Raw genomic sequence first — 14874 nt, 5'->3', positions numbered from 1 at the left:
TTTCAATCCTTAACCTTTTGTTAAAGCATTTTCGCTCGTTTGAACAGTTAAAGTGGTGTCATAGTTACAGTTAAAAGTTGTGAGTTGTCATTTGTAATTTCTATTTGCACCACTCACTGCCAATTCGCAGAACAGGGAAATTTGTAATAATAATAACAACAACAAAAAAATGTTGAAACAAGCAAAAACGGTTTTTTTCTGTTTGTTTTTTACAGTGCACAGCAGATGGGTCATGTGACACTGGGGGGGAAGCGGTCCAATCAGTTTATCTGTTGTGGAAACTGCTCCAAAAGCCTCCATCTGTTACTTATGAACCAAATCATGAGTAATGTGCTGAGTTCTAATAAGTAACTATACTTCAGTCTTGTATTTAAACAGGAATTATAAGATAGTTATGCTTCACTTCATTATTTTATACAACTTCACTGCATCCAAGCTGGAGATACTGAACTTGTGACTCCACCACATGTGTCTGACACCTTATCGAGATGAACAGTTTTGCTTTTTAAAATCAAATAATCAAACTAACCTTGCACACTGTAAAAGCACCGTTACAATCCCACTTTCAGGCGAATGCATCAGCAACAGAAACTGGACGATATAAATAAGAGGAAATGTGTGAAGCGCGCCATTCAGCTGCTGCCTTGCGCTGTGTTGTTGTGCGGATGCGTCCGGAGCGCTGCATGCCTGCTGAGGCTGCAGGGCTGCTGTTCAGGCTGCAGCTGGAGCGGCCCGCCGCCGCATCTCATGCCTCAATTAGCGCCGCTGCCCTCTGCACGGACTCGATTAGGCCGTGATTTATCCGAAAGAAATATAATTATACCTCCAAATAAAATAATCAGCATTGAAGAGCGATTTCCTTAACGAGATGGAGCGGGGTAGATGTCACGGAGTAGCAGCGCCTCATTAGGGCGGTAATGAGACTTTGGGGTGATCCCGATAATTATCGAAATCTGTAAAATAAGGATCAAGTCAAATGTAACCTTAATTTGTCTGGCAATTGAGTTCATTTATTAGTATGACTATTTAGGAAGGACTCCCTCAGCCTTAATACAAGGTGTCGTTATTTTAGGCCATTTGGATAATAGATGGAGCTGCTGCGGGGACACCAGACAGGCCTGTTTTGTCATTCACAGCCACAACCAACATTTGTCATTTGACTGACAGGGTTGCCCAAAGTGCTCTTGTCTTTATTGTAAGGTATCAAGACACAATCCATTTCAGTGCTGTTGACAGGAATAGCAGCAGAGGAACACACCGGGCAATTAAATCCATCAGCGATTAGCTGATTAATCGATTAGCCGATCAGAAATTCAAGTTTTGAAGCCACATGTCAACTTAAGAATTGTCAGCCAATTACTTTGTCAGATGCTGTAATGTGCTGCTTTCATCTGTTTACCTACAACTTAATTGAGTATTTTTTGTAATTTTGCATTTGTCACCTGTTAGTTTATCAACTGAATAATGAACACATTAATCAACATTGAACATATGTAATAATGGCAGTTTTAGTTGGTATTCTAGGATATGATGAGGAGTTAAGGGCCAGATTAGCTGCTGCAGGCTTAAACTAAATCAGACAGATCTGAAAGGAAATTCAATGGAAAATCAGTTTCAATATTTTTAAGGAAAAGTCGTCAAAAAATTCTGATTCCAGCTTCTTAAATTCTAAATTTTCTGCTTTCTTTCCTCCTCGATGATAGAAACCTGAAAAGCTTTGGGTAACAAGACAACTGAGGACATCAACTAACCAAATGATCAACATATTAACCAACATTCACAACCCAAACATATCAAATAAAGAGAATTTAGATTTAGACTCATCAGCATGACGTGTGATTTTGCATCTTTCTCCATCTTCAGTCATTTTATTTGAAAATCAAATAACTGATGAACATATTAGTCAACATTGGTGAGAACTGTTGTTTGCAGCTGTAGTTAGTATTTTGGGAAATATCAAGATCAAGCGTTAGAATCAGTTAAGCTCCTGCAGGCTTATCCGATTTAGAAAGATATAAAAGCAAAGCAAAAATTCACTGAAAGATTAAAAAAGTGTCAGTTACAAAAGAGTAAAATACTTCAAACCAACCCAACAGCAGCCAAAATGAACGATTATTACAACAGAAAAAAGCTGACAAATGTGTGTTTAATCAAATCTAGACCTGCAGCCTGTGTTAGTGCTGCCACAACGGAAATTAAATGACCAACTATTTTGATAATTAAGCTGAAGCAATGTTCTAGAAGCTTCTTAAATGTGACTGTTTTCTGGTTTCCTCTGACATTAAACCAAACTAACTAATTAGTTAATTGAAAAATAATCAGCAGATTAATTAACAATGAAAATAATGGTTAGCTTCAACGATAAACAGAACTTAGAGAAAAACTCTCCACTCCCGTGCCGTAATAAACTGAGTGTTTTATCGTTGTTGGGTTTTTTTTTCTTGTGGGTTTTACACACAGGAGAAGCGTGGTCAGATGTGGTGGCACGTTAACAGTAAACAGTAGAAATAATTACATCAAGAGCAGAGACTTTGAATGGATTCAGTTGGCCTCCGCGGCTCCAAACAAGGTCTGACGAAAGGAATGGACATTTAAGCAAGTGGATCTCACAGTGAGAACAGAAACACATCAGAAATCATCCTTCAAGCTTCACTGAGTCCAATACGTTTCTACCCTCTTTGTACTCCTCTGATTCAGCCAAATCCTCCTCCGTTTCCTGGAAAGACACAAACACACACACACACAGGTTTTGTTTTATTGCCATCTACCGCACTCGAAAAGAAGAGATTACAACTCTTTAACTTTCTGATGAAACTGTCTCTGTAAAAAAAAAAAATATGACGCCAACTGTCACTTCACTGTCACCAGAAAACTTCTAAATTTAGCAGCGGAGGGCTGGACTGAGGTTTAACGTGACAGCGAGGCGTCCGCGTCCTTTTATCAAAGCGTGTTTGAGCTCCTGTGGTGGTCGCTGCGGTGACAGCGCTGCTAATGAGCTGTGATGAGCGTGTGCATATGCGCAAGTCCGTCTGAGGGAAGGAAGAAAGGGAGGATGAGTAGCAGGGAAGGGGACATGTGGCTAATTCCAGGTTAGCTCCCTCTGCCTCCCACCCAGCTCTCGTGTGAGTGACTCACACCTCCAGCTGCCCGACTGCTGCTCTGCATTAATTGAGATGACCCTGAGACATGCATGCTTATGTTTGCTTCTCACCATATCAACCTGACTCCTGAAGGCTTTGGCATGCTCTGTGGTTGTATATATAGACCTAATGTTGCTAATAGGGCTGAAACTTGAGCATATTCAAATGTTTAGGTCAATGAAAAAGAAATAAAAGTAAATGTTGAGTACATCTGAAGTACGTCCTCAAGCAGATAGTTTTGGAATATCTCCTCCTATGATTTATGCTCCCCAGAATGCTTAATTGATTCAATGATTAGTTGTCAACTATCAAATAATCACCAGCTATTTTCTTTACTAATCGAGTTGAGTAAACACTCAAAATGACCTGATTTCAGCAAACTAAATGTGAATATTTTCTAGTTTCTTTTCTCCTCTGTGACGGTATGAATATTAAAACAAAACAAGACATTTGTCATCGAGGGCTTAAAGAAACGCTGATAAACATTGTTCACAATGTTCTGAGATTTTATACAACTTATAGCTAATTGGTTGCCCAATAAAACATCAACAGATTAACTGACAATAAAAATAACGGTTAGTTGCAGCCCTAATGCTTCCATTACAAATGAAGTGAATAAAACGTATAATTCATCAGCATACCAACAGTCTGCAGAAGTGCTAGCGGCTCGGTGAGGCTGCGCTGACAAACTGGTGCTTTGAGCTACATGTTGACGTGCTCATGATGACGCTGAGCAGGTTGATTCATCACAACATGTGCTAATTAAAAGAAGACAAAAACTAGAGCTGGAGATGCCATTAGTTTTGTTGGTATTTGGTCATAAACTAAAGTAGATTGAAATGAACAGATGACGAGGGCTCTACAGTAAACATTAAAGACTCACATTGTTGTTGCACTTCTTTTCCAGGAATATGAATGTGGACATCAAATTTCAATGGAGTCTATCAAATAGTTATATAAGTATGCTGGTGAGCTGGTGATACAGCAAAACCATTATGTTTGATCCAAATGGCATTTCAGGGCAATTTGTCCAGTAGTTTTGAGATATTTCCGTTTGGACCAAAGCAGCAGCTTCTTCTAAATGACAAATTGCTTATTTCTAATTACCATTAACTTATATTTTTAGACAAAAAAAGAGCTAAACAAGTGGTAATTGGTTCGAGCAATTTTTTTAAAGCAAAAAAAAGTCAAAATCCTGATATTCCAATCTCTTAATTTTTAATTTTCTCTTTTTTTTTAAAAATCCTCTATGACAGTAAACTAAATATCTTTGGGTTGTGGACGGATCGAAAGAAATTGTCATGTTGGGTTTTAAAAAAAAACAAAAAACTGATCCAACATTTGTCACAGTTTTCTGAGATTTTATAGATCAAATGACTATATATCAATATCAGTTAACTGAGAAAACAAACCGATAAATTGACAGTGGGAATAAAGGTGAGCTGCAGCAATATTTTATATGACTGGTGCCATAATAACCAAGAAATTTAATAATGTGAGGCTTGTGCTTCATTCATCCTGTTCTGTTTTTCTGCACCCTAATGGCCAAACATTCCTAATTAATGCAGCTGTACTTAGAAACACACTTTACTTTTCTTAAATTCATTAAAATCAAGGCACATGCAGTTGGCTGTCAGCTTTCTGAAGGTATGTTGAGACACAATAATAAAACAAAAGACTAAAGATAGACTACTTGATAGCAAGGGGCAATCAATTATCTCTAAGTGGTGTTAAAATGTACAAGTCAAACTGAAGCTGAGGTTTAGGGAAGGTACAGAACAGCTGCTTTTGTCACCACGTGTTTTTAATACCATACAAGTAGAATTACATCATGTTTTGTTGTTTGTTTTTACCAAGGCTCTAAATAAGTAAAAGTAACATTTAACTACAGACATGGATCAATAGCTTCGCTGCAGTTTTGTCCTGTTGTGAGGTTAAAAAACCACTTCACTGTGTTACTTACTAGTAACTGGAGCAGATCTGCGTGTGCTACGGCCAGACGGCGATGGCAGTCTGGAATCATCATTCTGGACTCCTGCAACACCTCCATCTGAAACCACACAGAGACCCCATCAGCACCACTGCATCTTTATTCATTCACAACACCTCTGTCACTGCTGCTATTACCATTTTTCATTACCCGTCTTCACAAAAAAAAAACAAAAAAAAAACCACATTATCAAACATGTATTTTCCAAGTTCAGAGCATTAATTTAAACAGTCAGACACAGGCGTGTTTATTTGCTGGATTTCGCTGCAGCCTTGTTCCTGACAATGACATGCAGGGTGTCCCACACACACTCTGCTGCGGTTAACATCTCCCAACAAGACGGCAGTATGAAAAATGTTATTGAGTTATCGATCGGGCCGGGAGTTGGGCAGCAGGGGACCACCTTGATCTGGCTGCACACCTGGATGAATGAAGAAACCCTGAACCGAGGGCACTGTGATCAGGCGTAAAGAGGTATTACTACGCCTGTAGTGAAACTGTGTTACAGCCTGGGGAACTTTCACAGCCACGGCTAATGTGGAATTCCCCCAGCTGGCACCCTAAAGAGCAGAGAAGAGCTGGCTAACGCTGTCAGACACACTCACTCATGACAGATGCTTCCTCTCCGAGCCCTCTGCCGAGCTGGAAAGTCAAAACACGGGCGCAGCTACACACATGTACATTACACGGCTGTGCACACTAACAGTCAGCCTGCCTGGATGTGTATGAGTTCATCTGAGCGCCTAACTGACACACTGAAAGACACCAGACAACTAGTCGAGTTGGTTGCCATCTTGATGTGACAAGGTGAGCTAGACTAAGCAGAGGAGTGCTGAAACAGAGAAAAGTCATGGTGCCCTCCCAGTGCAGTGGAATGATCCCATCAGCACTGGATAAAGATGACACTTACAGCGTATTGATTCCATTAAAATAAAAACCTCTAATCCATCCTGCCTCAGACCTCTCATCTCCAACCATAATCCATCTGGCCTCCCAATCTCCCCATTTAACACCAACCAAGCCTGCTCCTCAGCCTGAGCCGCCGCTCTATGAATGAACAAACAAAACAAAACACACACAGAATTTTAATGTCAGCAGTAAACATAATCAGATGTGGTGTCCGCGGGGCGGCTCCTCCCTGCCTGAAACATGAAGGGGGGCGATCAAAATTTACTGGGACCCACTACTCTTGCTGGAGGTTTGGGTCTGCATCGGTGAATCATAGTGGCCTGAATATGAAAGGATTATACAACAGCCAGCGTCTTTTTCAGCCTCTGTTCTTGAGAGACTTTCTGTACAGTTTCCCAGAGACACAGTTAATGCAAAATGAAGAGAGTCTAGCCAACTCTCTTGCTTCTAAGTGAAACATGTAACGCGTAAAAGCCACATTAATTTATCTTGTCGACTCAAACTCTCTCCAGAAATGTCTAAACAGTTTTCTGACTGTATTTTTTTTTTTTAACTATCTTAAGTTTATTATCTGATAGTTCTCATAAAGATGTTGGAAGAGGCTATGAACTAATTTTCAGTTATTAGTTCATGTCCTCTGTCACAGCAAAAACACAATTTACAAACCATTAGAAGCTCCTGCAGATTAAACTTGGCTAAAAAAAAAAACACATTTAAAGCTGACTTTAAGGCAACCTTGAAAAGATTGGATCCTGAATACAACATGAAGGTTATGCTAAAGATACAAAGGACCCATAAATCAACACACAATCTTTGTAGGGCGCCAAGATTACATTGGTATTGTCCATAAAGGTACTGGGGGACATTTGGACATTAATTGTGAGTGATTTAATATTGATGTTTTATTTGTTTTCATTTGCAGACATGCCTAAAATGTTTGTACAATACTTACAATCAAACTGAAAAAAAAAAAAAAAAGAAGCTACCACATGCTGGCCTAAAGGCACGTGACTACTTTACACTCTACTTAAACACTGTCAACTATCTGCACTACTTGAAGAAAAAAAGATCTGCAAGGTGGAACAAGACATCTTTCCATCTATACTAGCAGCTCTCTAACACTGTACTTTTTAAAATATCAACGCTCAAAGTCAGATCAAAGCCAGAAGTGATACAAATGATTTTCTCATGTATTTCCAATAATGTCTACACCCAATTTCATCCAGACAATTCACAATAGTTGCTTTTCTACCATGTCATTAATGTCAATCTGATGGTGGCTGTTAGAGGAAAGACCACAAAAGACGTATATTAGCAAGTTAGAAAGTGTGCGATCAGCTGTTAATCATCTGGGGACAAAGAATGTTTATACTAAATTTTACAACAATGATTGAGATATTTTCATTCAGGAGCAAGCATGGCACCAAAACAATGCATGAAATGGGAATGTACTGGCAGGAAAGAGAAACTTACAAATGCACCTTATTTAACAATCTTTGTAAATTGCCTTTTTTGGCCCAATTCCCTGTGTAATATATTGCACCCATTTATCTGTGTTAGTTGAACATCCCATCCTCATGTTTTCACTCTAAATATCAGATTCACTGATACACATTTGGAAATAAAAAAAAAAGGGAACATGCGGGAATGTAAAAAGTCTCTACAAACAATGCACAGCTAAATGATGGAGGGATGGAGACACAGTGAGAATGTAGAGCAGGATATGGGCCAGTGATCTGTTAGGGACACTAAATTACCAGCATGTGTCAGTAATTATCAAACTCCTATAAAGTAACATGATATAATTACATCTGCATCAAGCAAATTACAAAATCACTAATGATTCTCCTCTCAAAACCTAATTCTTCATTATCACTGTGGACTGACCTCATTACATGAACGAGGGGCCACTCAAATCATCAAGATACAATTCACTACCTAACTATGGCAGAGAAAAAGCCCTCCACTTACACAGGCTGCGCTTAGAAATGGATAACGCAAAGGTTTCTAAATCGAGGCGCATAATTGTTGTACGGCATTAAAGGAGGAGCTCGTATACCTGTTTCTTGATGACATAATCATCTCCTGCCTCTGCTTTCAGGCGCTCAATCTTCTCCTCCTGCTGCTTCGCTTCGGTTATGTATGCGATCTCTTCTTTCGCCAGCCTGCGAAGAAACAAGAGGGGAGGAAAAGACGTAGTTAAAGGCGGCGATACAGCGCTGTTCCATCAAACATGAAGCATAAATGCGCAGCCTCGCAGACAGATAATATAAGTTGAACCATGAAAAGGCGGGCTGTGATGGTCACTTTCTACAGACGAGGCCATCGATCCTCATTCCCTCCAACATTCCTCTGACTGAGGGGGACACAGTGAGATCATCTCCCACTGGATGGCAAGATACACACCTCAATAACAACCACCAAACACATCAGTCCTCCTCACTGCTGCCAAGCGGAGATCAGCCTTACATTAGGCTTTGGAATTCAGCTGATCATTTATACTGTGATCTAAAAGCAAACCTGAAATAGGACACATTTGCATGAAAGGCATTTTATTTCTGGAACAAGCCTTCACTTCACACTAAAATTAAAACGCTGCTGCTTGACGGCTGCTTTGCACAGGCACTCTGCATAATGATCACAGAACATGAGTTCAATCAAAAGCACCACGTTGTAAAAAGTGTGCCAGCTGAGTCACGCAATAAACTGTGACAGGTCATAGGTGCAGATTTTTTTTTGGGGGGGGAGCCACTGAGGATGAACTTGTTGAACAGTTGCTTCTTCACACAACGAGCAGGTTCAGAACAACATCATCATTCATTTGGAATCAGATTTGACAGATGGAAAGAAACGCGAGTGCAGTATTTACTCTCTTTTAGCTCTGTTTTTGGTCTCTACACACTCCTGAGGGAAATATCTGTCTCTTTAGCTGCTAAATGCTTTACAATGTTCACCGGCTTGTCTTCTGTTTAGTGCTGAGCGGGTAATGTGCAGTGGGTTTTTTTTGTTGTTTTTTTTGTTTTTTTTTAAGAGCTTTTTGCTGAAAACAGCTGCCTTGTTTGGCTGACAAAACCTCTCTTAGGGCTATATGAGTGAACCAAACAGCTAAACAACAAGCTGAAAGTGACTTGAAAGCTCTGTAAAGCTGAGCAAGCCCACATGTAATAAACTGATTAGCAACTATTTTGCAAAATACTTAAGCTTGAGTAATTTTTAGTAATTTCATTTTTTTTAATCTTCTAATTCCAGTTTCTTAAATGTAAATGTGAGTATTTTGTGGTTTCTTTCCTCCACTATGACAGCAAACTGAATATGCTGGGGTCATCACGAGCTTTGGGAAACATCAATCAACCTTTTTCACTATTTTCTGACATTATTTTAGACCAGACAGCTCATCAAGAAAACAGTCCAAAATAATCATTAGTAGCAGCCTACATCTAAAATGTGCAGTGTGACCCATTCAAACAATCTGACTTGAAATATCAACTGAATATATGATTCTACCATTTCTATCTATACTATTAACTTTTCCATCTATATACATAAAAAAGTAGATACAGAAGATACAAAAATTAAATCTATGCTTCTCCAGGAGCAGCCGAAGGAAGGTACGAAACAGTTGAAGGTAAGGACACAAATACACTAAAATACACAGTAAAGTGGAATTGCAAACAGAAAAGGTTTGATGTAACCAAGAGGGAAGATATTTCTAAGCAGGATAAGGTACAAATCTTAAGAAGCACATTGTGGAGCCACAGACTTCAGTGTTAGAGTTCACACACAGGATACAGATGGAACGAGGAAACAGGAAAAAAGCCTTAAAACCACCCTGACGAAGGTTTGCTGGCAATGAGCATAGGGGAACAGAAAAATGGCAAAGTACAAGATAAAAACAGGGAATATCTAGGACGGATTGATTTGCCCTTAATTCAGCCTTTTTCTGTGAAAACATTAATACAGCCGCCCTAATGTGTAGCTACATTTCACTCTCATCTGTCTTCATATTCAAGGTGAGCTCTACTCTCACTTCACATCGAGATCATTTTTCCAACAAAACTAATTATTCGCATAATTCAAGCTTGATCTAACAAATGTCATTTTCGCAAACATTTAAACACTGAATCTTCCTCCTCACTTCTAAAGCAAACAGAATTTTGATGAAACATACTGTAACCAACTCACTTTTCAAATAAATGCATTTCAGAATTTATTTACTTTAAACTGCAGAGTGAAATAAAATTACAACTTAAACTTGAATTATGTCCCCTGTGACGGCTTCTCTGCTTTTTTCCAGAGCTGAATAAACGTGCTGTGTGCAGACAAATACAAAACCTTTCGCTGTCTTTGTTAACTGTATCATGTCTTCCAGCTCACACCTTATCAGCATGATTATCTGACTCCTTTATCCACCTTTATTGCTTCCAACACACACACTCCCCCCACACACTACTAGTTCTTTTTAGAGATTAATTGATCATCAATTCAATCCCTAATTTGGACCAAGTCAGGTGGTAAATGGGCCTCTTTTCCTTGATTGTTAGTGAAAATGGGCTGGGAGTACATTGATAAATTTTGATTATTTATCAATTACGGGCCAAATGGAACTAAATCTATTAAGCAGATTCCAACCCTGATTGGCATAATGGAGTTTGAAAATATCGCTATTGATAATGATTTCCAACTAATAGTCTTTTTCCGGCTGCGCCTGCTTGTTGGAATGACAACACAAATTTCATTTTTCATAAAATCAGCTGTGTGTGTGTAAGTGAGTAATCCTTCATTAGTCAGTCACATTACTGGAGACCCTTCCCTCCGTGTTGTACTGCTCCTTGCTTAGCCAAGGAAGCCAACAGCACTCTGTCATATTTTACATCAATTACCACTCATTCTAATACAGTTCCATCAAGAAGCTTTTAAACAGGCACCATATGCAATCGCACCTCCTGTCTTCCACTCTCATGCTTGATGCAGAATGAGTGATGTCACCTGTTTGGAGTCAAAGAAGGTGGCAAAGGGAGGAGAAAAGATGGAGGAAGGAAGGCTGGAATAATTTGAATAAAACTGAAGGACAGTCTAATAACAAAATGTCCATTCCTCCCCTTCCAGTCCTGATGTTAATTTCTTATTTCTCCCAGACTTGGAGCGCTGTGTGAATGAGGGGTGGGGTCGTGGCTGGTTTTAAATAGACCTGCCACCTCAGGCTTAATGGAAAAGGCAGCTCTCTGGAAAATAGAAAAAAAGGGAATTAGAGCCAGCCGACACACACATTCGGCCGCCTTCTCTAGCACTGTATTTTTGAGCCACGATGTAGTCTGTGCTGGGACCGGAATGACAAAGGCAAATTACTGTTGTCATTTTATTAAGGGCATCCGCCTCGCTAGGGCAGAAAGGCACTGACTGGAATGTGCAAAAGCCACTGGAAATAGGCCTGGCTAAAGGAGCAGGCAGGTTTCCTCTAAACTCCAATATATAAAAGGGTGGAGGGAGTGAGGAAGGCAAAAGGAGAGGGAAAAGGACACAGACACGGGAGACAGAGACTGAACGGGAGGGACACGGGATTATGAAGAGACAGAAAGCAATGACGCTTTGTACATTTAAACCCAACAGCTTGATTAAGGGTTCATGTCAAGGTTTTGGTCTGGATGTATGAGATGTAATATCTCCTGTCTTATGCTCAAATACTAGACTCAACCTCAAAACCCTCGCTATGGGACTGTTGGGTTTTTCCTATACTGACCACTCTGATACTTTGCTCTAAGGGAAATCCAGCCTCCATCATTACCACCTCAGGGAGCCTGTTAGTAATCTGACCCTCATCAAAACACAATCGATAGCACATTACACAAACGCCATTGACAGGAGGGAATTAGAGGTCTGCCTGATCGACGAGAGATACACTCAGACCATCACACAGACTACTATACTGAGCCCATTATCTCCCTGCACCTCATAATGTCGACAATATTTTCTATTCCAGCATGGTAAATTTGGCCATTGTGCAATTTTAGTGCTAAGCTCAGAATAGATGCCAACTTTATTAGTAGCCTGGCTTAAATTACTTGATAAGTTCACAGGTCCTAAATCCGAAAGCCTATGTTTTGTCCAATATCAGATCTATCTACAGTAGATGTATTGTGGAAACTTAACCGTTATAAATGAGTAGGTTATCGTTTTTTATTGCGAGAGAATTTTTCCATTTTGCAAGAGATAAAGAATTAACCTTCTGAACCCACGGGTGGGTTTGAAAGCCATGTTACCTTCATATAAAAAAGGTATTAAATTTTTTAAAATTATGCCGAAACTACACCATTTATTATAGCCAGAAACTGTAAATGCCAAAAGAAATGTCAGATTTTCACTTTTCAACGATCTTTGAACCACTCATCTATAACGTGCTATTTCATTGGAAAACTTAACCAAATCTAAGCTTAAAGTCGTGATATTTAGTCAAAATAACTTTATATTGCATCCACCCATCCATTATCTATACACCACTTCGTCCTCACTGGGGTCGTGGGACTTTATATTACACATCTGATTAAATTAAAATGCTTGCTCTAACCTGATTATGCCTCAAACCAAAAATCCTGTAGGTGTCGTATGTGCTGAACAAAGTACAGTTTCGTGGTGCTGATTTTGTTATGGTCATTATTCAAAGAAAAAGGTTTAGGAGTGTTAAATACTTTTCATTTGTGATCCCGACATGACACAGGCTTACAACTTAGTTCATCACTTTGCAAGTAAACTTAGCTACACACGTTTTCGATGCCGGTCTCCATCGATAGCATGCTTTCTGATTAAACTTCTAAAAAGCCAGATTCAAAGAAAAGCGTACAAGTACAAGCCTCGCAGGGCAAAGTGCTCCTAAAGGACAAGCATGAGAGATGAAGCAGACCATTTCCAATGTGCTCTTACTGAAATCTCCGCACTTGCTGCCTTTTTACGGTAAAAGCCTCGAGAATTATATATCGCTTTTATTGAACGGTCGTCACAGTACATCCTCAGTGAAGCTACATGCACAACCTAGTTTGAACTATGTAAAAGTTAAACCAGGTTTGGTCTTACTCTGTACTTGCACATTTTAACTTAGCAGTGTAGCTGCACGAGCATTCATCCAAACCTTTCCGGATAAGACGATTAATTCTCCGATTCTGTGATCAAAACAAATATTGACAGAATAGTCTATTCATGTCTGCAAACATACAATCCCTAAACAAAAACTCTACAGCACGAGTTCCAGCTGAAATATTTTGGCAGTGCACCGGTTGCTGTTTATCAGCTACGGCCTGCTAGCGGGGTTAGCCTTGAACACATAGCAGACAATTAATCATTTTTAACAATCTTGGAAGATGTGTTAACCACATTTATTGAATTTATTTCACACTTGTATTATGATGGACGATTACTGACATTTATATTTCTTTTTGATATTTACTTATTCCTATTAACAATATGTCAGTATTTAAGTACCTTAACACGAAAATATTTACCAGAGTGCTCAAAGAACCCAGGAGCAAGCTTTTCAGACAACACTGCTGACCAGATAATACACACATTTTTGATAAATTATTTCTGCATGAGTATTACAAGAGTTAAAAACCCATTTTAAAGGCCCTGATTTAAAGCAAAAACATCTAAAACACTGAATTAGACTAGGCATTACGGGTATGAAGAGAAGTGCTGCTATGTGACCTGAGAGTGACCCCGGCGTGCCATCCCATCATCACGTATTTGCTGTACTCCGACCTGATGACACTGAGATCACTGTTTCCACCCCGGCGTAAATAAAGTTGCACTCCTCTCAATTATGACATCCGTTTACCATTTGACTTTCCCTTATATAAACACTGACACTTCTCTTATATTCATTTACAGTTTAAGACTTCCACTGGAGGCTACATCAGCTGATGCTATTGGTATACTGCAAACTCTTTCAATAAAAATCACTAGTGGCAGCCAGGCCCAGCAGCTGACTTCATTCACTTAAGACTGTAATGCAGTCCAATAAAATAATTCTTTGGAAAACCTTTGTGATGTTTTCTCTATCATCAGCTGTTCGCACTATGAGGAAGAAACTGCAGTTTAGTGGAGTGTTGTTTCTATTTTTGACTTCCCACATTTACATCTTCATATGCAGAAAATGTTAACATACTAAGTTATGTAGTATTAACTAGACAGGTTGTAAGTTCTTATTGTTCAGAATCACCCTGTCAGATTTCTAAAGATGCATATTTGTATTTATTGAAACAAACAATACGACTGCTTGACCTGTATCCAGTAGAGTGCTAAAAGGAGAGTAATGCAATAGTTACACAATTAGGGCTGGACCGGAACAGCCGACTATTCGTTCGCTGTGCTGGAATCGGGATTTCCAAAACGCCCGCTCACTCCTGTCCCGTCAGCCCGAATGCTCACCCGCCACCCCCTCCCAACTATTTGGGATATTTGTCACTAATTGGGCTGAATATCCGGAGAACAGAAAATGCTATTCGGACCAGCCCTACACACAACATCATAATCCTGCAAGTAGTGCAGATATCCTCACTTCAAAACTGAAATTGCAATTTCAAACAACACAATTAGCAAATTCCAAAGACTGCAATTTAGAATGTACAAAGTGTGGCTATTAAACAATAAATGTTGTAACTTAATTTCATTTGAAATCGAGCAGAATGAAACTCTGAGAGATCGTTTATGCTTGCCTACTGGTCAATGTACACAACATGATTCAGGCATGAATGTTGTGCAGGCTAACACTGTACATTATACAGCATGCCTGAACTGTCACGTACAATAATTTTCTAATTCATGCCATCGTCCTGTGACAGACATGCT

At 39.4% G+C, this 14874-nt stretch overlaps 1 protein-coding gene across 1 annotated transcript in view; it reads right to left on the bottom strand.

The window, feature by feature from the left end:
• Nucleotides 1-1174: 1174 nt before the first annotated feature.
• Nucleotides 1175-14874, bottom strand: part of tbca (tubulin cofactor a) — a 15789-nt gene continuing 2089 nt past the window's right edge. The window contains exons 2-4 of the mRNA XM_008297201.1: nucleotides 8099-8204; nucleotides 5104-5190; nucleotides 1175-2716 (exon numbers count right to left, since the gene is read on the bottom strand). Coding sequence (XP_008295423.1) covers nucleotides 2636-2716; nucleotides 5104-5190; nucleotides 8099-8204 — 274 coding nt within the window. The 3' untranslated portion in view covers nucleotides 1175-2635. The remainder of the gene's footprint in view (nucleotides 2717-5103; nucleotides 5191-8098; nucleotides 8205-14874) is intronic.

This window comes from Stegastes partitus, unplaced genomic scaffold (genome assembly GCF_000690725.1).
Source record: "Stegastes partitus isolate 25-593 unplaced genomic scaffold, Stegastes_partitus-1.0.2 Scaffold1198, whole genome shotgun sequence".
NCBI classification, from domain to species: domain Eukaryota; kingdom Metazoa; phylum Chordata; class Actinopteri; family Pomacentridae; genus Stegastes; species Stegastes partitus.
The sequence above is the reverse complement of the archived record's forward strand: the minus strand, read 5'-3'. Positions and strand labels throughout refer to the sequence as shown.